The 24138-nt window shown below is 34.0% G+C and overlaps 2 protein-coding genes across 2 annotated transcripts in view; one reads left to right on the forward strand and one right to left on the reverse strand.

Annotated features, from left to right (window-relative positions):
• Positions 1-1639: 1639 nt before the first annotated feature.
• LOC149418827 (uncharacterized) lies at positions 1640-7768 on the reverse strand. Its single transcript, XM_089638680.1, has 4 exons — positions 7581-7768; positions 6666-7472; positions 5680-5850; positions 1640-3823 (listed from the first exon to the last, which is right to left on the reverse strand). The coding sequence occupies exons 1-4, from the start codon at positions 7612-7614 to the stop codon at positions 3663-3665; spliced, it is 1173 nt and encodes a 390-aa protein (XP_089494806.1). The 5' UTR covers positions 7615-7768; the 3' UTR covers positions 1640-3662.
• A 1260-nt stretch (positions 7769-9028) lies between these two features.
• The window catches only part of LOC149418828 (alpha-2-macroglobulin-like), a 54037-nt gene continuing 38927 nt past the window's right edge, over positions 9029-24138 (forward strand). The window contains exons 1-2 of the mRNA XM_089639019.1: positions 9029-9687; positions 12479-12696. Of these exons, the coding sequence (XP_089495145.1) occupies positions 9611-9687; positions 12479-12696 (295 nt within the window). The 5' untranslated portion in view covers positions 9029-9610. The remainder of the gene's footprint in view (positions 9688-12478; positions 12697-24138) is intronic.

Consider the following 24138-nt stretch of genomic DNA (forward strand, 5'->3'; position numbering starts at 1 on the left):
GCGAGCCAGCCAGTCTGTCGAGGACTTTTTTGTTGGAAGGCCGTAGTAAACTTTTTCCTCAAAAATTAAATCATAGAATATTATGTGGATGTTTCTTTATATACAGCATACATAATAAGTATTTTATATGATTATAGAAATTTTGTGTGATGGTTAAATAGTCAGTTTACCTTTCGCAGTATTTTATGATCAGGCAGAACAGTGTAGCCCACATCTATGAATTCTCCATTAGACAAAGAGTAATGCAATCCGTTATTTGGAATGAATAGTTCAACAATGACTTTTTCTACAAGAAGCACATAATTAATAAGTGGTTAAGGTTATATTATCATTTAGTTGTAATTTCGATTTATTGTATCTTTTAATTGTCACCATCAGAAACTTTCTTTTTTTCCTTCATTTCCTATTAAAATTAAAAAAAAAACTCATAATATCACCAACTGACTTGACAATTGAATTTTTGAAACCAATTCCAATTTGAATTAATTTGTTGTCAGTAGGTACCTAGATATTTTATTTTTGAATTTCCGAGGTTTGAGCTGAGTGAGATTTTTTAGTTTCAATTTTTGGAACTAATTCCAATCTGAATTAATTTGTAGTAAGTAGGTAGGTAAGTAGTAGTTACCTAAATGTTTTATTTTTGAATTTCTAAGCATTTTCATTAAGTTTGAATTTTTTAAACTAATTCCAATTTGAATTGATTTGTAGTAAGTAGGACCTAAGGATGGGTTGTTTCACAGAATTTGAAAAACTCATCAAATTTCGAGTTCTGTTATTATTTCACCATGGGCCAGTTGTTTCACAGCATTTGGATAGTAACAGAACTTGATAAGGCTTTCACAGAACTATCAACCTTAAAAATTGATGAATTGTTCAATTTCTGTGAAACAATCTGTCCTATTTCTGAGCAATGTTTAGACGTGTTTTATTTCTGAGCTATTTCAATGTTTAGACGAAAAAAATTTGAGCTATTTTTTAAACTTTTGTTTGAATTAAAAAAATTATATGTAATAATTAAATTTTAAAAGCATATATCACGACTTTTCAAAACAGTTTTTGGTTTTCAGACACATTCAGAAATATTCCATTTATTTGGATTTTATTGCAAAGCAGAAATGCACACAAATTATGACAGAATGTGCCAGAGGCCTGAGGGGTTAGTAAAAATGAGATTCGAGACCTTGGAGTGATTTTCGAAACAAAATCTCTATTTCAAACAATACACATTTGATATTGTCATTTATTAATGGATTTGCAGTACACAGAAAATGAAGCATTTAGTCGCAAAATCCTGAAACATAGCTCCATAATTTGGATCATCTCTGAACAAAACCACATCCCAGAAATATAAAGAGTACAAAATAGTTTTATACGTTACCTATATATGAAGGAATATACATTATATTCATTACCGTATTCATTCTTAGCAAGAATGCTTGATTTTAGTATTTTAGAAGCCCGCCGAAAAATATATTTAGGTAAAATTTTTTAAAGTTAATAGTTTTAACTATACTTAATCTACAAGAGTAATTATGAGAAGGAAGTTTACTTAATTCTGCAAAATGACGCCATGGACATTTTACTAATTTGTGTTTAAAAACAAAGTGAATTTTTTTACAAATTTATGAGTCAGTCTTACTATTCAAAGAGGGACTAATTTCCAGTCAAGGAATTAAGCCAAAGACATATCTCTCAGTTTCTATTATTTATAGTTCTGGGGATAAAAATAAGTCACCATGACTGCCGTCCTGGACTCCATTTCCTGAGTATTTTGAGTTTTCCGCTTGCGTTTCCAGACTATAAAAATTAAACATTTATTTCTTCAGAACTTTAAAATATTTATTATCATTTTGGCTTCATCCAAATAAATTACACAATAGTACCGTTATCATGAAATAGATTACATTTCATAATATTTAATCATAATCATATTGGTACTCTGACCAACGACATAAGGCAATGGAAAATTTTTCAATAAGATTATCACAGACTTTTCAAATTGAGAGACAATAAAGTAAAAAATAATTCTACAGACACGCATACAAACAAACAAAGCACCAACAATACATTCACGCACACAACAAGAAGAACTAGTACACAATACGGAAATTAATAAACCATGAACAGTAAATCCTCGTTACGCAGTCAAGAACTGGCATTTTTAATTTTTATTTAGGTTGTTAGAGCTCACATAGCTATGTCAGCATTCCTAGTAATAGCATTGCGCATGCGATACATCTCTTGTGATTAGAACATGCTGCGTCAAACATCAAACAAATTGTAAACTTCAAACAAACTGAAGTCAGAGAAGGATTAGAAGTCATAATTGAAACAGACTAATACAATAAATAAACAATATAAAACACTAAACAATAAACAGAAAATTTTTGTAAAGTGATTCCGAATGAACAAGCTTGTTTCAAAGGATGAAAAAAATTGGAAACCGCTAAGCCAGATTTCTCAACAAAAACATTAAGGCGATGCACTACGTCGTGTAATATTTTAAATTGAGCCGCTATCAATAACAACCCTTACGTAGATGGTGATAAGGTTTAAATTCCCGCTTAACACCATCCGCCTGTTTTGATTTATGCAAGAAAAAAACATGGCCAAAAAGTGCCTTTTATTTTGTGGATCAGGCATAAATATTTAATTTTTTTTCGATCATTTTATAAATAACTTAATTTTCTTAATAACTTAATACAATAAAATCATAACCGAAAATGGGTTCGTAAGTAGGAGATTTTGAACTTTAAAGCAGTTTACATAGGCCTTTACACTATTTTTTCTGGGCTTATAAAAAGACTTATCTAAAAAATACTCGATTATTTCAAAGGCCAAGATGTATTCTACTCGCAGTATTTAATTAAAGCATCTGAAACATTTCTAGGCGATCAAATTTTCAAACCAAAAACACATGATTTTGCATTACTACGTATGGCATCGCCTTAAATGAGATTTCTTTAATTGGCAGCATAGGCTTCTTGAACTGAATACTACAAAAAGAGGATTAAGACTTCATTAAGGGGAATCAGTGAGAAAAGACCTTGAAAGAAAGAGATAACAAATTCTATGATAAGTACATTTTAACCTTTATAACGCTGGCCTTTTAACGCTATCTATTCCATCAAGCGGCACGTTTTAACACAATGTATGTGTTTTAATGAAATATCTGGGGTCACATATATGCAAGTAGAAGTTTCATAAAGGTTTGTCCTGTACATTTACTGAGTATTTTATTATGCATGTATATTATATATCATTTCAACTATAAATTTTTAATTTCTGCAATAGGTGTTATTACACTAAACCAAATAATTTTATATTAGCTTTTGGAAACATTATCTCAATCCTTGCAGCATTGCAGGATCCTAACTTCTAAGGACAATGAGAAAATACTGTATTATTAATTATTGTAGGATAAATTAAATTACAGCACTAATATTTGGTTATCAAAAATAATAATCTAATTAATCGGACTAGTAAAAATTCGAGATCAATAATTTCGTAACTATTAATATAAAAATAATATGATATTGTGCTTGTAGCAGTACATCGTAGTTTAAATTGTATTATTTGTCAATTTAAACTTATGAGACAAGCAAGCATGGGAATGTTTGTGACGTAGAAAAGGCATTAATTAAATGACTGTTCCCGAAATGTCACACGTCGATGTTGACGTATACGCGAGGTCGGGAGAACACTTTGATCCCCTCCTCCAGTTTGGCCAATTCCTTGTCCAGCACCATCTTCCGGTTCCTCATTCGGAGCGTATCCGTTCTAACGGGCATCTTGTTCAGCTCGTTGATTAAGTCTGTGAATTCTGGAAAAGAAAAAATGTTAATTATACAGGGTTTTCCAATAAGAGGTGTTATTTTGGATAGCCCGCTATTTCGGTAGATGTTACTTTTGAAGCTGTCATTTTTTGACATTTGACAAGTAGAAACTACGCCATTAATAAAAATGGAACGATACACGCTTCAACAATGCATTGAAATTATTAAAATTCACTTGAGTGAATCAAATGCAAATCATCTTGAGTGATGAGGCCCATTTCCACCTCGGTGGCTTCGTCAACAAGCAAAATTATCGCTTCTGGGGCTCGGAAAACCCAAGAATTATTGTTGAAAAGCCTCTCTATCCTCAACGTGTGACTGTTTGGTGCGGTTTATGGTCCGGCGGAGTCATTGAACCTTACTTTTTCGAAAATGAGGCTGGAGCAACAGTTACGGTGAATGGATTGCGCTATCGAGAGATGATTAATGATTTTTTATGGCCGGAATTGGATGGTATTGATCTGGACAACTATTACTTTCAACAAGACGGGGCTACGTGCCACACAAGCAACGAAACCATTGATCTCTTACAATTGAATATCAAAATAACACCTCTAATTGGAAAACCCTGTGTATGAAGAATGCCTTTATAAATTGCAAGTAATTAAGGCCTGATAGCATTTATAGAAAGATTGCAGTCGAGCCGGCTGTCTAATACCAGAATACCAGCAGAAATTCCATTGGAAAGAAGTTTAGCTGACCGGCCCCAAGTAAGCTGGGAATCCACCGCAACACTCGCCAAGCTAGTATACATATTTATTTATTCAATTTATACAATTTTTTATAACATTACAGATTTAGGGTCAAAATCATTATATGTAATTAATTGTATTGTTTACATAATGTGTGCACATACATATTGACTAATTTTTTACAATTTTTGACAACACATTTTTTTCTGTTGCATTTGACAAACACTTACATACATTATTGTAAAACTAGTAGTTCTGTGAAAAATAAAGCTCGCTTCCAAAAAAGTATGTTTCTACTAATTTAATCTTATTTGGTAAATCAAAACCAAAGTTTCCTTTGAAATCATAAGATTTGTTGGTAGATTAAATACTTAACATCGCAATTATAAACCACATAACATTTTATGCAACATTTGTTTATTTTAAATAAAGGATTTAACAAATTTTACAAAGAAACGTCACTATCTCAATGACAATTCGTTTTTAAAACTTTCTTCTTCATAATTTTGAAAAGCTCAGTCAAATTTAGCCATCTGGTCAAAGTAATACTAGTTGGAACAACAAAGTGGATGCAGCAGATTTTCGAAAATGCAAATCAGTCAACTAATCTAGTCAGATAATATTGAAAAGCTCAGTCCAGGGGGGTATAACTCCGATCGAAACGAAATGTTGTGATGTCATATGATTGCCGAACTAAATTCACAAATGAAAAACTCTGAAAGTCTATGGAATAAACTTTCAGAGTTTTTCATTGGTGTATAGTATAATAAGTAGGCTCCAAATGAGAACTGTATTGTCTATGTATTGGCATATCTATGGTTTTTTATGACCAATTTGATTCATACAAAAAGCCCGAAGATATTAATCTAGTGAGCGGTTTATTTATGGCTCAGTCAAAGTAAGCCACCTAGTCAATAAAGTGCATGCAGCGGAGGTTGAATTAAAACAGGATATCGCTGCGCTCAGTCAATTATTTTATCCAATACATTAATGTATTACGGAGGGTTATTAAAATATAAACTCTGTGTTTAATATATTTACAGAGTTATTGTATTAATTAGAGACATGTCAAGTCAGTTGAAAGCCCGTGCTTTGCCATGTACAACTTGCTTGCGCGTGCAAGGAAAGATTAAAAAGGGTTTAGTGCTTACTTTCTCTGAGTATTTTGAGGGTCTCGATCCTCTCACTCTCGGGCAGGGCGATGTGTCCCGCCGGACAATGGACGTCCACCTCCCCAAAGTCGTCCAGCTCCTGACGCTCCCGCGTCTGCTCCTTCTGCTTTAACTCCTTGATGTATTTGGGCACCACTCCCTTCTGATAACCTGAAACATTTTATTAAGAAACAAAACAAGGAATAAAATTTAAGATGACAAATGAGGAACTTCAGTCAACTTTTTTTTTCAGATAATGTGAATTATATTTCACACGATTTAGAATGAGATAACGTCACAATAGTTGACAATTTCTCCACATTGCTATGCATTGGCTCTGCCAACGGAGTAGAATGACCAACAGAAACATTTGCAAAACTTAAAACTTGTGAGTCAATTCAACTCTTCTCTGATCAATCTGACTGTCAACCGACACCAGAACGCACAAGATCCCGGATACTCAGGAAATTGTCATCAATTTTTGCAGTTGAAGGTCTTCCGTTACGAAGTTCATCCATTCCACCACCTGAAAATCTGGGTCCTTGACAAAACAGTCTTCATAGGCAAGTCGAAGTTTTGCAAAAGTTTCTATTGCATTGTGCCTAAGTCTGAAACAAAACTTAATAGCGCATCGTTGATCGATATTGTTGTAACAAATTTTCAGAACACGCTAGAAAAAACAGGTTTACGGAAACAATCGCTGTAGTCTACCAAGTGACTCAAACTTGCACTGAAGGCGCATCAGATGTTGGCATTCCTCCCCCCAAACAGCATGTCACTAGTGTTGCTTCATAGAACACTACGCTACCAGTCTCATTACTTTATTTACACAGGTGTAGCAAGAGAGTGCAATCCTTATAGGCTATAAAGGTTCTTCTTTTCTAGGGAAATGCACTTTGACTTTAAAGCCTTTATGAACTGAATGTCCTCTGAGAGTTCTAAAATATAATATAATATTTACAAGGAGAACCAAAGTCTATACTCACTAGGCGGAGGGAGGAGCGGGTTCCGTTCTTCCATGCTGTTTGTAGTAGAATCAAGTTTTCTGGGTGAATTTAAACTGAATGTGCTGCGCTGGGTGTCCTCCGATTGATCTTGCTGGCCATTCAAGTTGCAATTGGATAAGTACCTACTCTGAACCACCTTTGTTGCCGAAATGGGTGGCTCTTTCTTTCTCAACCCCAATTTGGAATTCCTGTCGACAACAATAGGCCCCCCAATTTTACCAGTGTCGCCCATGTCTTGATTACTCGGCCTGTTGCTTGCCCTTTCCTTACTATTTTTTTCTAAATTGTCTAGTACTTTTTTTGACGGGTAAATTACTCGTAGTTTGGTACCGTCGGCGAAGAAATGCGTCGCATCAGGGTCTATATACTGGCAGCCCACATCTTTGTGATTTGAGAGATTATCTGTGGATTGTACGAAATATTCAGTTGGGATTGGAATTGATTTAGTATCACGGACTTTTTTCCTTCTGAGAAATTCATTCATGTCTGCTTTGCGAATTAGCGGCGTTTCCGGCGCCTTAGGGGCGGCCTGGGCGTAGTGTACCCTATTGGAACTAGTTTGGGACATGGGTGCAGTTTGGGCAATAGAACCTTTAGAAGAGGATTTGTAGGTTTTATGAATCGATTCGCTAGTGTTGCGATTGGCGGACGTTGACACCTTCGCAGGAGCTTTCTCTTTTTTAACTTGAACTACTTTGGTGTTATTGTTCACGGGTTGTCGGTTATTTTGCATATTTCGTAATTGTCTGACATTTTCTTTTATGAAGTTTTTCTTCGATTCTTTCTCTGAAACATAGAAATAAAATTTTCATTTTAGATACCGCAAAAGAAATGAGCAATCAGCGTTTAAAGAACGAACACATTTAACAATATTAAATCAATGGAATTACTTACGAGGAGCCGGGAATATGCCCCGCAGAGTAAACATAATGAATTTCTGGTCACCAAATTATTATCTTATAAATTGCAAGTTCCTTCTTCGAATACTTGACTAATAATAATGTAAAGCAATTAACAACATATTCATAAAAATCTATAATAATATCAAAAGACGTTGAAATAACCAAGGCTTATTTTGAAAATAATTTTGACAATTTACTAGCAAAACACAATGCAGTGTTGCCCTATGGAATCAACACGAATTTACGAAAAATATTTTAATAAGTAGGATCAGTTTTATTTTATTATCAATTTAACATTTAAGTTTCATGTTAAACACACAGCATAAGGTAAGTTTTTAACACAGCATAATTTAATAAATAAAGATAAATATTAATCTATCCGCCGCACTTTTAATAGGAACAGGTTATGGAAATTAGACTAAGACAATTTAATTTCCATATGAAATAATTGTTTACGTCAGGAGAGATGGGAAAATGGATTAAAATTACATTTACATTTAAAGTTCAAAATCTCATTTATAAAACGACCCCCTTGCCATCATTTTGGATTTTTTTTAGTATGGGTTGACATTTCCAAAAGTTTCGTTTCAAATTAATTACCCCAAACTAAGTACGCAATAACCTATTTTGTGTATGCAGTAGTTCATTTTAGTAATTTTTTATACTTAAAGAAATTTCCATTGTAACAAATTTCCGTGTGTAAAAGTGCGCCAAATGGGTAAACAATTACCTAAATAAATTAAAATATCGTTCTGATTTCATACTTTTACAGCGCACTTTGATGGTTTGGATGACGTCTAGTAGTGCGGACAAACGAAGATAGGATTGTGAGGTGAATAAATAACACGAAAGTGAGTGATGGATGAAATTATTATCGAAGAAGAAATGTCACGTCAAGAGTCCGAATAACAGAAGAATATGTTTGAAACTATGTATGAATGAGATTGAAGCAAGGAGTGTGCGGCAATACAAAGTTGTTGGGCGCTATATCCTCTTTACCTCCCTCTGCGGGGAAATAATGGTTGGATAACATTAAAAAATATGTTTGAATAACATTAAAAAACACTGTTGGATAACATTAAAATCAATTTGTGGCAATACTGGGCTTTGTTTTTACGAGTAGCTATATCAACGCATTCACCCAAATAAACTAAAAATTGTGTCTGACTAATATGAGCCTTACGATCGAGCATGAAAAAATGAAGAAAAAAGTTGTAGAAAACATAAATTTACTCTACATTTCGTTTTCATTCATCTTCATTTTCGATTCCCGTGTTTTGTAATGAAGAAAGAAGTTATTTTTATGTTTGAAATATTTTTCCGCTAAAACCAATGATTTGTGACCAATTTGATTGTCCTACTTTCGTATTGAATCTAGTCTCTCGTTTCGGGGCCCATGACCTTATGACCTAAAATTAATTTACCGTTCTCATGTTTACATTTTTGTATATATTGACATCTTTAACTAGAATACTATCCGTAATTTTCTAATCACGTAATAATTAATTTTAAGCTAATAGTGAATTACGCTGGGTGTTTTCGAAATAAATACTCACAAGCCTTTTATTTATATTTAAAAATATATTATTTTCGTTTTGTTCTTTTGAAAATGGCGCGAAATCGAAAGTGTATCATTTTTGTCATTTTGCAAATGGAAAATAAATAAAATAAAAAATCAACGCAGATAAGCATTTGAAGTGATTCATGCAATGTAAATAAAGCATAAATTATTCTTGTAGAGAACCGTTATTTTACCAAGTATTTAATACACAGACGTTTCATTCAGCGTGGTTGATAGTCAATTTATAATATTATACATTCCTTATTCCTTCACTACCAGTTATCGTATTCAAGCGAAAAGGTCAGGATATCAATCGATCTGGGGGATGTTTAACATATTAGTTAGTAATATCGATAATAAGCAATAACTTTGTTATTCAAGTGCAATCAATGTCATTCAAAAGTGTTTTAGAAATCAATCCGGAAAAGTGGATTTTTGTTTTTTGATTTTATGAGTGAAAAATGGCACGGGTTTTGTTCGCTTTTTTAATTACTGCGTGTTTCATAGATGTTATCTCATCGGACGAAAATAATGGAAGGTCAGTACAATTTCTTCTTGACAATTTATTTTATAAGATAAAATTTGACATTTGACAATCATTTAACTTTCCTGCATGTAGGTAGCTTTGATTATATAGGTAGGTAGGTATATTTTTTTTCAATTAGAAAAATGAATTTTATAATTTTTTAAAAATATATATTAAGCTTCCTAGTCTTTTAATTTTAATTTTAAAGATGGGAACCTCCCGAGATATTTATCCAACTAAACTTTCGAAGTAGATTTTCAAGTTCTGTTATTATATCATTATTGGCTAGTTGTTTAAAAAAACTGAAATAACAACAGAACTTGAATAGAACCTTCACAGAACTTGAAAATAAGCTTTGAAAATTGATGAATTGTTCAAATTCTGTGAAACAACCCGTCCTAACTAATCATCATAGCTTTTCTCCGGAATGGTACTCGTTCAGGATATACTGCCACACATACTCACACATCTCTATACATACTCTTCTAGTATTTTGATACTTAACATACTTCAAGCGGGTGAAAATAGGTTCCTGTTGGATAATATTTATTTTTCTAACCGCCATATCTTTGAAAATAATGCATAAATTATGATTTTTTTTTTACATAGTAGTCACCACAACTCAACTATTACTACTTTTTAAAAAGAAAGACAAACATTTCCGGGTTAAGTATAACCTGAAAATATTTGAAAATATCCTAAATATAGGATCCTAAATAGGTGATTTTTCACAAAAACGGCGCTCTACAAATTATCCAATTATTATTATTATTTCTATCACCACAGTAAATGGAAAATGTTGCTTGTGTTGTGATGGAGGACTTAGTCAGCCGAAGAATTGAACACACTACGCCTGGGTGGGACCCAAAAGCGATGTTAACTCAGCCACTGACCGGTCTTAAATTAAAGCCTTCTTTTTAATACAACTTTATAAACTGATGTTATAATCAGTTTTGGGCCATTTAGCGTACGCTAAATTATGAAAAAAAATGGTTTTCACTTTTACACAATTTATAAGAATTTATTTTTTATTGAACTCTAAGCAGAATTCTTGCCTGAACAGACTATGCAATAATTACAATAGCGTATTATCTAAGGTTGATATTTTCAGTTGCGAACTTACCAAATACAAGAGGTCCATAAAAGAATATTTCTCTGATGGTTGGTGAATAATCTTTATGTCTCTATTGTTTATATCTCTATTATGATTTGATTTATATCTACAACCTCTCTCCATGGCTATAAATATATTGTTTTGTAAATTGTTTTATATAACCTTTTGTTTTGTATAATTTTTTTTAATTCATATTCCTTTCTCACAAATTTAAATTATGCTGTCTCAGTTAAAGTCACAAGGAGGAAATCAATCCATTGTTGGTTTTATTTTACTAAATAACACTTATGTACAAACTGATTAAATGTAAACTGTCAATTTCCCAAAGATGAATAAATAAATAAATAAATTACAAAAAAAAGAAGAATTTCCGCATCTCCAGTGCCATAAGCATATGGATGCTATTACCCATTCTGGTTTAGGTTTAGTATAGTTTCCTTTTGATTAAGTATTTTTCTACACAAGAGACAAGAAGATAACAAAATGTGAGATTTGTATCACATTGTTTATAGTTTATACACACACTTATTTATAGTTGGGACCCTTACAAAAAGATTGGTATACAATTTTCACGTAGAATTAACGGACAGCAATGCCTTTACAGTCATTTTTTGTTCCAATCTGCACACAACGAATAATTTATTTATCCTCTAGCTGAACCTGTTATGAGGTATGGAATAACAGCTTGGGGATTTTCCTGTACATAAATAACCCCTTATATATAAAACTACGTCACTGGACTATGACGGCCGGCATAGTCCAGTGGTAACGCATTGGACTGCCATTCCGAAAGTCGCGGGTTCGAACCCGGCGTGCGCAAATAAATTTTATTTGATTAATTTGTGTTATTTCACAATTAATTAATTAAAATAATATATAGTATATTTGCGGCACGTTCCAGAGTGGAAGATACTACCAGTATCGCCCTGGTGTAAGACCACCATTCAGAATTGAAACGTTGCTCCAAATGGCTTTAGCCGTGTTTAGTGACTAGATCTGAATAGCCAGGTACTTCCCCACCTTCCTCTTTCCCTTCCCCACTTACCTTCAGCCTCACAACATCCCCTAATTGGGGATGCCATAGTCTCACTGGCTCCAGACGGGAGCAGTTGGGACTCTTGTGAGGTATTCACTATAAAAAAAAAAAAAGGCTAGAACACAATCATAATACTCGTTTTAACTTTAACGAAGGACTTATTGTACTTAAGCATACAAATAAATATGGACAAAGAATGTTAAACTATATGATTCCCAGTTGTTTTAATATGTTACCTGCTGAAATTAAAAACTGTACCCAAAACAAACAATTGGTGAACTTACTAAAGACTTGGCTTACTGAAATAATTAATTTGTATTAGCTTACAATGATATATTATTCTAGAGACTTTTAAAATTGTTATTTATGTGTTCATAATTTTCTTTTGCTATATTACTGTAAAATTTTTAATTTTTTGTTTTATATAATTGTAAAAATGTAACTGTAAACTCACTATAATAAGATTTATAATGTAAAGAACCCTTTAGGCAAACTGCTAAAAAGTAGTTTATCGGGACTTTTTTGCCTTGTAAAGTGTGTATTTTTAAATAAAAAAATTAATAAAGGTAGAACCACCCTTCCCATCGGAAGTGTGTTAAGATGGCCTGACTCGAGTATTTGATTCAAACAATCTATTGTAAAATTATTTCCAGGGGTGTGCCAAGACATCTGCTACTGGTGCCAGCACGCATTGTGTCCGGGTCGGCAAACAAGATATGTGTGTCCCTCCTGGGCTCGGCCGCCTTCAACCGGGCCACGGCGCATGTTGAGTTCCTTACCTTGCCAACGGCTGCATCCAACCGGACCACGGACCGGCCCAATCGGCACGCCCACAAGTATATCGCCAGGGTGAGGAAGATCTTCTTTCAAGGTAATTATTTCTCATTTAATGTTACTAACTAACTGTAGATAGACGGCAAGTAAAATGAGTGCAGACTCACATTGTAGAGACGTAGAGACAGCATATTTTATTAGATGTTCACTAGCGTTCGTTGGTGACTTACCACGCCGCATTTACCTACCGCACCGCGCTTCATATCGGAAGACGCTAGGGAACAGTCTTTGGTTTTGATTGAACTATAATCATGATGCCATTTCTCTGTTCCTGAATCCCACACAACTCTATCTGGCACATACTTCTTGCTTCATTCGTTTTCATACATTCTTCTTCTTCAAGAGCCCTCTTGCATCCAGCTTTGAGAATAGGCCTCCCTGAAGGTTTTTCAAAATTTCTATGTATTTATGGGAAAATTCGATTTTATTTTATTTCAAAATATGTTTATTCAAAAAGATAGTGTTGTTTATTTGTGAAAAACAGTGATTCCAATAGCATTTCACAATATTTACAATTAATCATATACCTACGAGTACATTAATCTATTATGTACATTTGTTGAATCAGTTGCGATCAAAGATATTAGAAGAACGAGATGTGCTATGAGCAGTTCATACTGTGTGGAATTGTTTTGCCCAGTGTCGCCGGTTTTGTTCACCAATACTACTGCACACCTTCGCTTACGCTAAGGACGTATCGTTTCAGTTGGCACTAATACATAGAACAGATTTCTGTGCGTACACGTCCCGATAGTACTCAAAGTACCTTAATTAGGTAGTACTCCGCCTACGGTCCGGCGGCCAACATAGCATATCTCGTTCTTCTAATATCTTTGGTTGCGATGCATCATTGTGTTAAAAAAAATACTTATTCTAATCTTAAATTCATTGAGACACTGAAACTTGTCTATCTCTGAATGAAGTCGGTTTAAAAGCGTAGTCATTCTCCCCCGAGGCATGAGCATTGGTAGGTTGGTCCTGCCTCTTGGAAAAATAAAAATCCTGTGCTGCCTGGCTCCGGGGAAGTTATCTGGGACATAAAACGTAATACACTTCAGAACATCAGGATTGCAAATGTGTCCGTTGAGCAGCTTATGTGCTACTACCACCATTGCAATTTTTTTCCTAACATCTAGATCTAGTCCTAGCATTCCAGCGAGAAAGTCAAAGGGAAATAACAAGGGAAAGTACCCAAACTTTTGCATGTAAAGGTATCGCATAAACTTTTTTACACCTTTTCTATATCATTTGAGTGTATGGCATCTTCGGGTCTCCGTATTACCGAGCCACTACGATGCTACAAACCAGAATAAAAATAAAGCATTTTTACGACTGCCGTATTAGAAAAAGATTTTACGTTGCAGATTACAAAACCTAGCATTCGCATAGCAGTGTTGCACACCGAATCGATATGAGAACGAATATTCAGGCGCACGTTAAAAGTGATTCCTAAATCCTTCGTTAAAGAAATATGCTTTAATGTGGTGCCAGACATTTTATAATTAAAGTACAGCGTTTGCTTTGCCCTTGTAAAGCACATAATTGTACACTTTCCGCTGTTAAAGTAAAGTTTATTTCGATTACTCCACTCTACTATGCCGTCGATATCGAATTGTAAACTAATGGTGTCCTCAGTTTAATATCATCAGCAAATAACAAATTTTATAAACAGAGCTATTTCATTAATAAACATAGAAAATAATAGAGGTCCTAAATTAGACCCTTGAGGGACCCCAGAATTTGCGAGGAATTTAGAAACGACCTATTTATTTTCTATTATACAAATAATCATGGAAGAACAAAAGCAGTTGGTTTGATAAATCAATTTTTTCAAGTTTGTTTAGTAAAATGTAAAAATAAGTTCCACTTTTTTTACCTCCAATTGACCTCCAACGCTCTTACTAAAATTACCGAATCCGGTCTAAGCGCAACGCTTATCGCGTTCTAATAGTGCAACATGTTTCGACGAGATATTAGTAAGCAATAGTGCCTCTAATTGTATAGATTTATGACCTTGACAGTATATGTTGATTACGTCTAAAAGGGATCCAAATGATAATCTAGTCTCCTTCAACGGCAGCAATCTCCCGAACAGGCCTTCCATTGATACGCTTGGTGTAACTATAAGTGACCAGCTCAGGTACGGGGGCTCCATCGAAGCTGTACTGTACAGGGCCCGCAGATACTTTAATAGTACACAACTGCTGACCCTGTACAAATCGCAAGTGCGCCCTACTGTCGAATTTGGCAGCCATCTCTGGTCCGGAGCCCCTAAATACCCCTTGACTCTGTGCAGAAACGGGCGGTCCGTTAGATTTTAACGGACTGCCAGATTGATAGATTCCCCAATCTTAACAAACGGACTGCAATCTTTAGAGCACAGGCGTCAGGTAGATATGCTGTCCTTGGTCTATCGGTATTACAATGGAAGATGCTCTGAGGAACTAGCGTCATTGATCCCTTCGGCACCGGTGCGGTGCGGGATACACGCCAAACGCGCGCCCAACATTTGTACACGGTTGACATTTGTCACATGAGAACGGGTCGCTTCTACGATTCATTCTTAATTTCAACAGCTCGGCTGTGGAACGAACTGCCGGCCTCTGTGTTTCCTCCCTCCTACAACATGGGACTCTTCAAGATCCATGTTCACTCCTTCCTCTCCACAAAAAGACCCTCCACACCGCATCCCCAAAGATGACATAGGCCCTGAGGGAAATTATTTTCTTGAATGGAGTTAATATAAAAAAAATTAGAAAAAAAAAAAAGAATTTTTATTAAATTGGTAAGCTCAGGCGAGTCCAGATCATAATTCAGAATTTTAAACAGTAAGATTTTATCAAAAATTAAACGTCGTCAGTCAGCAAGCACAAGAATGCATTTTCCTCCCGGCATGCAACTGAAGTCTGTCATTCCAAGGATTAAAATGTTTTATTATAATAGATTGTTAATGGCCCCCGTGGTCGAGTGGTAAGGCTCTCAGGTTCAAATCCCGGCGTGCGCAAATAAATTTTATTTGATTAATTTGTGTTACGTCACAAATTACTCATTTAAAATAATATATAGTATATTTGCAGCACGTTCCAGAGTGGGAGTTACCCTCAGTATCGCCCTGGTGTAAGACCACCATTCAGAATTGAAACGTTGCTTGAAATGGCTTTGCAAAAAACATGTTTAACAAACAGGCAAGAAAAAAAATGCAGATAAGAAATGCTTTGGTTGATACATACAATGATTACATTCTGTTCTATACTCTGAGACTACATAAATAACAGTGTTATCAGTTCTAAGAATTGCAGATAATTGCATTCAGCGACTACTGTACTTATCAGCTATTGACTTCTGCGTAAGGTCATTCATCTGCATTGGAGTATTGCTCTTCTAAAATTGCAATGTTTGAACAATTTGCCGACACACCTTTTCTGTAGATAATAATTTTAAATCATTTTTTTTAATAAAACAACTATGTGTATAATTTTTATAATATTAGTCCTCAGTCCATATGTCACATTTGACGACTTAACGGGGGTGCCCGGGTTCATAGGGTGAGGTTTGTCTTGTTAGCGGATTCGTCTGTCCACTGGGGCGGGCGTGGCGGGGCGGATCGGGAGAGACTGGTTGACGGAGCCTCTTTGACCTCTCCAGTTGGACTCTCTCGACCTGATTCCTTGCACCACAGGGGTGCTAATATTATTTTTTTTCAATTTTAGTTTATTGGCAAATAAAATGGCATTATTGATGTTTTTTCGAAAATTCGATTTTTGTATGATTTTTTTCAGGAAATTTCAGTTTGGCAGTGCACTGCACTGATTTCCTGAAAATCTTCATACAAAAAAACAAAATTTCAAAAAAAAATAAAAAAACATTTTCGGCTACAGCATCATCAATAATGCCATTTTATTTTAATATTAGCACTCTATTACTCCCAAGAGTCACCACTGCTCCTGGACACACTATTCAATTCCCAGATTCCTTTTTTCTTCCCAGAACTTACTCTCCTTTCTTTACTTAAAAAGACCATCCACATAGCATTCCCAAAGATGACATAGACCGTGTGGACTGAATGTAAATACAGGGTGTATCGGCACGTACCCGACAAACTTTAACCAGCTATTCCTTAGCACATTTGGAGTAAAAAATGTTATGGGCACTTTGCTGTACGGTAACATTTTTTTTCTTTTAAAAACAAAAAATAAATAAAATTTCCACACTCCGTTACTGCCCCCAATATAGGGGTAAAGTACTTGGCAACGCCGCGCTACTGTCATCTCTTTCACACGTATTCTGTCTCAAGTCCCGTGTGGGCTATTATAAGCAAGTGTGTCGAAAACCATCTTCGCTCTTTCCTACACACTAAATAATAATAGTTAAAAATGAGACGAATGATGCCATACCATTGTTATTGTAAAAGCGCGCCAATACGTAAGTATACAACGAAACTCGAATAAGAATTGCCAGGTGGGTTTTTAATCGCTTTAATCTGACTTCAAACAATAATTAAACACGTAAAAATTTATTCAAATATTTCCAAGTATTATTTAATATAATATTACAGTACAGTACTTTGAACCTTCGCAAAAAATTTATTTGATTTTAAGTTTAGTTTGTAGAACTCCATTTCAATTTAGAGATTTTTTTTAATTTTTAACAGTCTTATTATTAAATTTATAAAAACAGTGTGTTTATAAACAAGTTCTGCTAGTTGTAATTATTATTACGCGTGACAGCTGTTTCACCTTCTGACGGCATTATCAAACTGTGGTGAAGCCACTTACAGACGATGTAAGTGATAACTTTCTATTTTTATTATCCTGGCTTTATTGATTTCCGAGTAAAGTGTCGTAAATTATTATTTGCTAATTCCTATTATTGCATTGTTTAAAATTTCACTTAATGTCGTTGGTATTTCCAACTGATGACTCAGGGGTTTATTTCCCTGAATAATTAAGTATTTTGGGGTCTAATTATCATTCATTTCATTACATCCGATGTATCTACACAATTTTTATGTTGAATTGGGGAAAGTTTTATGGCTAAGGGAAGGAGTGGAAGGTGAGAAAGTACCTGGATATTCAGATCTGGTCACCAAATACGGCTAGTCATTTCAAGCAACGTTTAAATTCTGAACCTGGATATTCAGATCTGGTCACCAAATACGGCTAGTCATTTCAAGCAACGTTTAAATTCTGAACCTGGATAATCAGATCTGGTCACCAAATACGGCTAGTCATTTCAAGCAACGTTTAAATTCTGAATTAATTAATCAATTACGAATTACAAATGACTCAGGGGTATATTTCCCTGAATAAGTAAGTATTTTGGGGTATAATTATCATGCATTTCATTACATCCGATATATCTGCACAATTTTTATGTTGAATTGGGGAAAGTTTTATGGCTAAGGGAAGGAGTGGAAGGTGAGGAAGTACCTGGATATTCAGATCTGGTCACCAAATATGGCTAGTCATTTCAAGCAACGTTTAAATTCTGAATTAATTAATCAATTACGAAAAAGCGTGGGGTTAAGAATATTTTTTTAAATCATAGTTGTAATTTATTGTCGAGTTTTTAAAAAATTTGCGATGTTTTAAATAAAATTTAATAATTATTATGTAAATAACTTAGCAATCTGGCAGCATTCATTTGCAGATGGTCAGTCCAATGCAGTCATGACGTTTGTGTGAGTGCTTTCCTTTGTGTGAGTGTGTTGCGCAGCAGTTTTATATGAACCGTTTTTTGATTCATCAGGATTGTTTTTAAAACTATACATTCTTTGTACCTTCAAATTAGTGGAAATAAACTTAAGTGTGTCAAGCTGCTCGTTATGTTCCGGTAATTCTGGAAGGCTTTTAACATAAGCAATAATATTCATAAATCACATTCCGCGAAGTTGTAAGTAACTAAATTTATTAAAAAATATACGTTGTAGGATAGCCTAGCAAGTAACATTTTGACAGAGCACTTACGGTGATTTAAAAAACAACGGCGCTGTTCAAATAATCCAATTATTATTATTGATAAGTACCTAAGTGAGGAAAATTGTTTTTAAAAGTGCTCAGAATTATTGGACTTCGATTATAAATTCAGGAAACCTACTAATTAGTTTCTTAGTTTCAAAATTAGACTATTTAATACGTGAAACGCGTAAGAGGTGAAACCAGAGCATTCCAGAGGTGAAACAATTTAGATACAAAAATAAAACTGATGTGTACAATACAAGAAGACAATCAGTGATTCGCATACGAAAAATGTGAATAATCATTATTGTTAAATAAAATATTTATTTTCTGGTACTGGATTATGTAATACGGGCTTCGTTCGCAGCGGCACGCGAGTTGCCACGTTGCTTTCAAATTTTGACAAAGGATAAAACAGTGGTGACATGTGGTGAAAATATTTTTATTTTATTTTTTATTTATTTATTTAACGCCCAGAGGGCTTTTACATTGTTGGTAGTATAATTTTAATTTGACAAATACTTTCAAACATAAAAAATAAGAATAAAATTACATTTGATAAAAGCTATGCAACAAGTCATACAAACACAAGAAACAAAAACAGAAAATTACAGCTATTTGTTGGTTTACATGATGTGTTTAGGAGTATTGTTGAAATAAATGTTTTAAATGATCCACAAAACTTGCCAAGTTGGTATTGAATATGTCAACATCACCCAAGTAATGATTTCCCATGGTGTGAAGTCGTTGTATCGGAGAGTGGGCAATGTAGTTACGGTTATGTGTGCTGCTGTAGAATATTGTATTTTGTCGTGTTGTTACTGTGGGTGTATGTATGTTTATAAGTTGCAGGAGTTCACAGCAGTCGAATTTTGAGTTAAGTATTTTGAATAAGAACGTTAAATCGTTTATTTTACGTCTATCTTCTAATGTATGTATTTTTAGAGTATTTAGTAAGAAATTGTATTTTAAGTCTTCGACAGGGATATTTAATTTAAAATTTATAAAACGTAGAAATTTTTTTGTATTCGCTCAATGTTGTTAATGTGAATTTTATAAGATGGAGACCAAACTACTGAGTTATATTCAATTAGACTTCTTACTAGAGATACGTATAATAGTTTAATGGCTTGCAAAGAATTAAAGTTTTTAGTTGTTCTTAATACGAAGCCTAGTGTTTTCATACCTTTGTTCACAATTTGATGGATATGATTGGTGAAACTTAGTTTTTCATCCAAAATAATTCCAAGATCTCTCATTTCCGTGACTCTTTCTAAAGCTATGTTATTGATGGAATATTCGAATAAAACAGGATTTTTGTTTCTGAAGAAAGTCAAGGTTTTGCACTTTACTACATTTAAAAATAAATTATTTTGAACGCACCAATCTCTAAACTTACTAATATTTGACTGTAGTATATGGCAATGATTTATATCAGTTATTTTCTTGTATAGTTTGACGTCATCTGCAAAGAGCAATACCTCGACATCGTTGAAGCAATTGGTTATATCATTGATGAAAATGAGGAACAAAACCGGGCCAAGGTGACTACCTTGCGGTAGGCCACTGGTAGCCCGGAAAGCTTTCGACATCCAAGATTTTATTTTAACGAACAGTTTACGATTTGACAAATAGCTACTAAACCATTTTAGCATGTTATCCCTTATTCCTAGAGCAAATAGTTTTTGGATTAGTAGTTTATGGGATACTTTGTCGAATGCCTTCGAAAAGTCTGTATATATACAGTCGACTTGTTTATTTTCTGCAAATGATTGTATAATGAAGTTTTGAAATACCGTTAAGTTAGTTGCGGTGGATCTTCCTTTGATAAAACCGTGCTGTTTTTGATTAATTAATTTTATTAATTTGGGATAGATTTCATCAAGGACCAATGATTCAAAAAGCTTTGGCAGTACTGACTGTATACAAATGGGGCGATAATTAGCTATGTCAGTATCGTCTCCTTTTTTGTAGATCGGTGTAATGAAGCTAGATTTCCAGCGGTCTGGAAAATGTCCAAGGGACAAGAGACGGTTAAATAGTAATGTAAGTGGTTTAGATAATGTATTAGAGCATGTTTTGAGGAATATTGGTGGAATGTTGTCTGGGCCAGCGGATTTGTCAGTGTCTAAGGAAAGTAATTTTTGTTCGCAACACTTTTGTCTGATTTGGCAGTTTGTTAAGTTTGTGGTCATATTAAATTTGTATTCGGGTATTTTATCATCTGGAGTGTCTTCATCATATACATTTTTGAAGAAGTCCGAAAAAAGGTTTACAATATCCTGTGTGTTGTTTGCACTGATTCCATTCATATGCATTATTGGCGGGTAGTCTGTGTTTTCATTGTTCATTTTTTTAAGAAATTTCCAAAGGTTTTTGGATTTAAAGACAGTGTCCTCGACAGAGGTTATGTACATTTTGTAACATTGTTTGGAAAGATCTTTACATTTTTTCCTAGTTTCGCTAAAGATTATATAATCATTTATGGATTTACTTTGTTTGAATTTTTTGTGTTGACTCTTTTTTTGCTGAAGAGAGGCTGTAAGCTCTGATGAAAACCAAACCGGGTAGGTATAGCTTCTTGGTGTGTAAAAAGGTACATAGGATTCAATAGTATTAGAAAAATATAAATAAAGTTTATCTAACGATTCATCAACGCTTTCATCGGATAAAAAAGACCAGTCTGTATTTGAGAAATGGGAGTTAATTGAGTCGAAGTCGGCTCGTTTAAAGTTTAGGACGCTTTGTGAAGGTTTCCTTTCATTATCACATATCATATTTAATTTAATGTATAGGGGAGGATGATGATTATCTATAGGTAGAAGTGGATCATTTGAGAGTTCAACAGACATTTTAGGATAGTTTGATAAAGCTAAGTCTAATAAGCGATTGTTACTGTTATATATAAAATTATGTTGATGAAAGTTTAGAAAGTTTACCATGTCCAAAATTTCACGTGCACGATCGTTTTCACTTTCGTTTATGATGAGACCACAGTTATTTGCTTTCCATATTAAGTTTGGTAAGTTATAATCCCCAAGAATAACAATTTTCGAGTCAGGATATTTTGATGAAATTGTTTCGATGTCTTGACAGTGGTTTCTATATGACTGAGGGTCAGAAAGTGGTGCTAGATAGGCCGTTCCAAATATAATTTTCTCGAGAGGAGTCGTTATTTGCACAAAAATATGTTCGATGTTATTGTGTTTCGTGGTTAATTTTCTTGCTGACAACTTCTGTTTTATTGCAATTAAAACTCCTCCACCTCTTGACTTGGAACTTGATCTGACGTTTCTGTCGCAACGAAATACTTTGTAGTTAGTAAGACCGAGTTCAGTCGATTTGATTTCCGAGTTTAGCCAGGTTTCCGTAAGTATAATGATGTCATGATGATGAGAAGGTAGAGCTGCTTGTAGGTCATCGAGTTTTGATCGCAGTCCGCGGATGTTTTGATAATAGATTTTTATGGTTCTGGTTCGGTTAGGTGGGATTTCTTGAATATTTTTGTAACTTCCTAGTTTTTTGGTCGATTCGGCACGATTCGGGGGGTGGAGTTAATGTATTTTATGGTGACATCTTCACCATTTTCTTTCCTTTTTTCCAGCTGAACCCTCAGATCGCTCAGAAATTTTTGTTGCGCCGGTGTTGAGTCGGGGTAAATTCTGACATTGTTCTTGAGAAGACTTCGTTTGCTTAGAATATTTCTGGATTGTGTTGAATTTTGTAGTTCTATTTTTATTGGTCTAGGCTTGTCATTTAATAATTTTCCAACCCTATAAAATTTAGAAATATTTTCATTTGCTGAATTGTCGATTTCACCGATTATACTGGTGACAGCTGCCTGGTCATCCAAGATCCTGCCAGCTTCTGTCGCTTTAATGCTTTCGGGCACATTGCAAATAATAATATTTTTAGATCGCACTTGTTGTTCATTCATTTCCGAAATTGCCTCGCAAATATTAAAGTTGTTTTGCAAAGGATTTGCTCTAATATCCTTGTATGCACGCAGTTCACCTTCTAAATTAGCAGTTTTGGATGCTACAGCTGAAGACATGGTACTTATGGCACTTAAAATTTCACATGCAATTGGGGAAATTTTAGAGATTTGATCCTTATTAAATTTGTTGGCCGGATCAAAAAGTACTTTATTTAAGGCATTGACAGCTATTTCTGCTTTGGAGATGAAATTTTGCACATCCATTGTGAAACGTTTAAAAATTCACTATTCACTGCTTATCACTGTTGGGAGTCGATGATTTATTTTTGCTTTTGTTGACACAGTACACAAGTTCTTCCAATGCTAAATACTGCTATGTTAGTAAATAAGTGCTGCTTGTTAATATTCGATAGTATTTATGTGTAATAATTCACTGTAATTAGTTTAAATGTTTAATTTTGACAGGAGTAGATCAAAATATGTTTGTACTGTCAAAAGAGTATTGTTGTAAATATGTTAAAAATATGTTTAGTTAATTTTTTATTAAAAAAAAACGTTACCGGACAGCAAAGTGCACATAACATTTTTTACTCCAAATGTGCTAAGGAATAGCTGGTTAAAGTTTGTCGGGTTAGTGCCGATACACCCTGTATATATATTTTTTTAATTAGGGTATAGAATGAAGAATAACATTAGAAATTGCTTCCATACAAATTTGAAGGGAAACAAATGTTCCATCTAGCCCAGCAGCCTAGCTCTCCATCTCACTTACACTTGCCTGACATCGTAGATCTCCATCCCATTTAAATTTCGTAACCACAGTTTTACATTGCAAATTTGAACCTCAATTAGGCAAATACTTGGATCACGAAACACGCCCACAAGGCACTTCTTGTGTTATTCTTTATTCTATGGGGTAAAAGCATTAATTTAGATTCGGAAGTTTTGCATTCAATCTATTATTAAATTTAGATTCAGAGGTTTTGCATTCAATCTCTTATTAAATTTGGATGCAGAGGTTTTGCATTCAATCTCTTATTAAATTTGGATGCAGAGGTTTTGCATTCAATCTATTATTGAATTTTGAACCCTTCAGGCTAATTCAGACAGTCTCACAGAAATCGTTGTATCTTCCTTATTATCATGGTAAAAAATACAACCTAAACGGTGTTAGAAAGAGAAAACACCATGCTATATATTCAAATCTAGAAGAATTAAAAAAGTACACCTCTATTTAACCAAAGATTCCGAAAGCAATTTGAAAAAAAATTATGAAACTTTTTATGAATTATTTTTTATATGAAATGACAAAAAAGAAAGGTGACAGAAACTTTGTAACGCATTTGTCAAATAAAATGAGTGTTTTTTAGTTAATATGTAATTTTAGTTACAAAAAAACGTATTGTGTCATTTTTATTTATTTTTTATGTTTTCATAGATAATTTTAATATTTCAATAATATTTATGTTTATTTCTAATAATAATGTTTGAAAGTGTATTTCATCACCTTTCAAAAACAGTTTTCGATACATTCAGAAATATTCCATTCCATAATACTCCGACCTTCTGTCAAAATATGGCAGTT

This window comes from Hesperophylax consimilis, chromosome 13, assembly GCF_061612785.1.
Source record: "Hesperophylax consimilis isolate HC1 chromosome 13, BYU_Hcon_1.0, whole genome shotgun sequence".
Taxonomy (NCBI): Eukaryota; Metazoa; Arthropoda; class Insecta; order Trichoptera; family Limnephilidae; genus Hesperophylax; species Hesperophylax consimilis.

What these genes read in the sequence shown, in the direction of transcription:
- LOC149418827 (XM_089638680.1), bottom strand. Translation starts at nt 7,614, where the DNA reads ATGTTTACTCTGCGGGGCATATTCCCGGCTCCTC. An exon ending in GGGCATATTCCCGGCTCCTC is followed by an intron (nt 7,473 to 7,580) that starts GTAAGTAATTCC and finishes TCTATGTTTCAG; the next exon opens with AGAAAGAATCGAAGAAAAAC. An exon ending in CCCGCTCCTCCCTCCGCCTA is followed by an intron (nt 5,851 to 6,665) that starts GTGAGTATAGAC and finishes AAAATGTTTCAG; the next exon opens with GTTATCAGAAGGGAGTGGTG.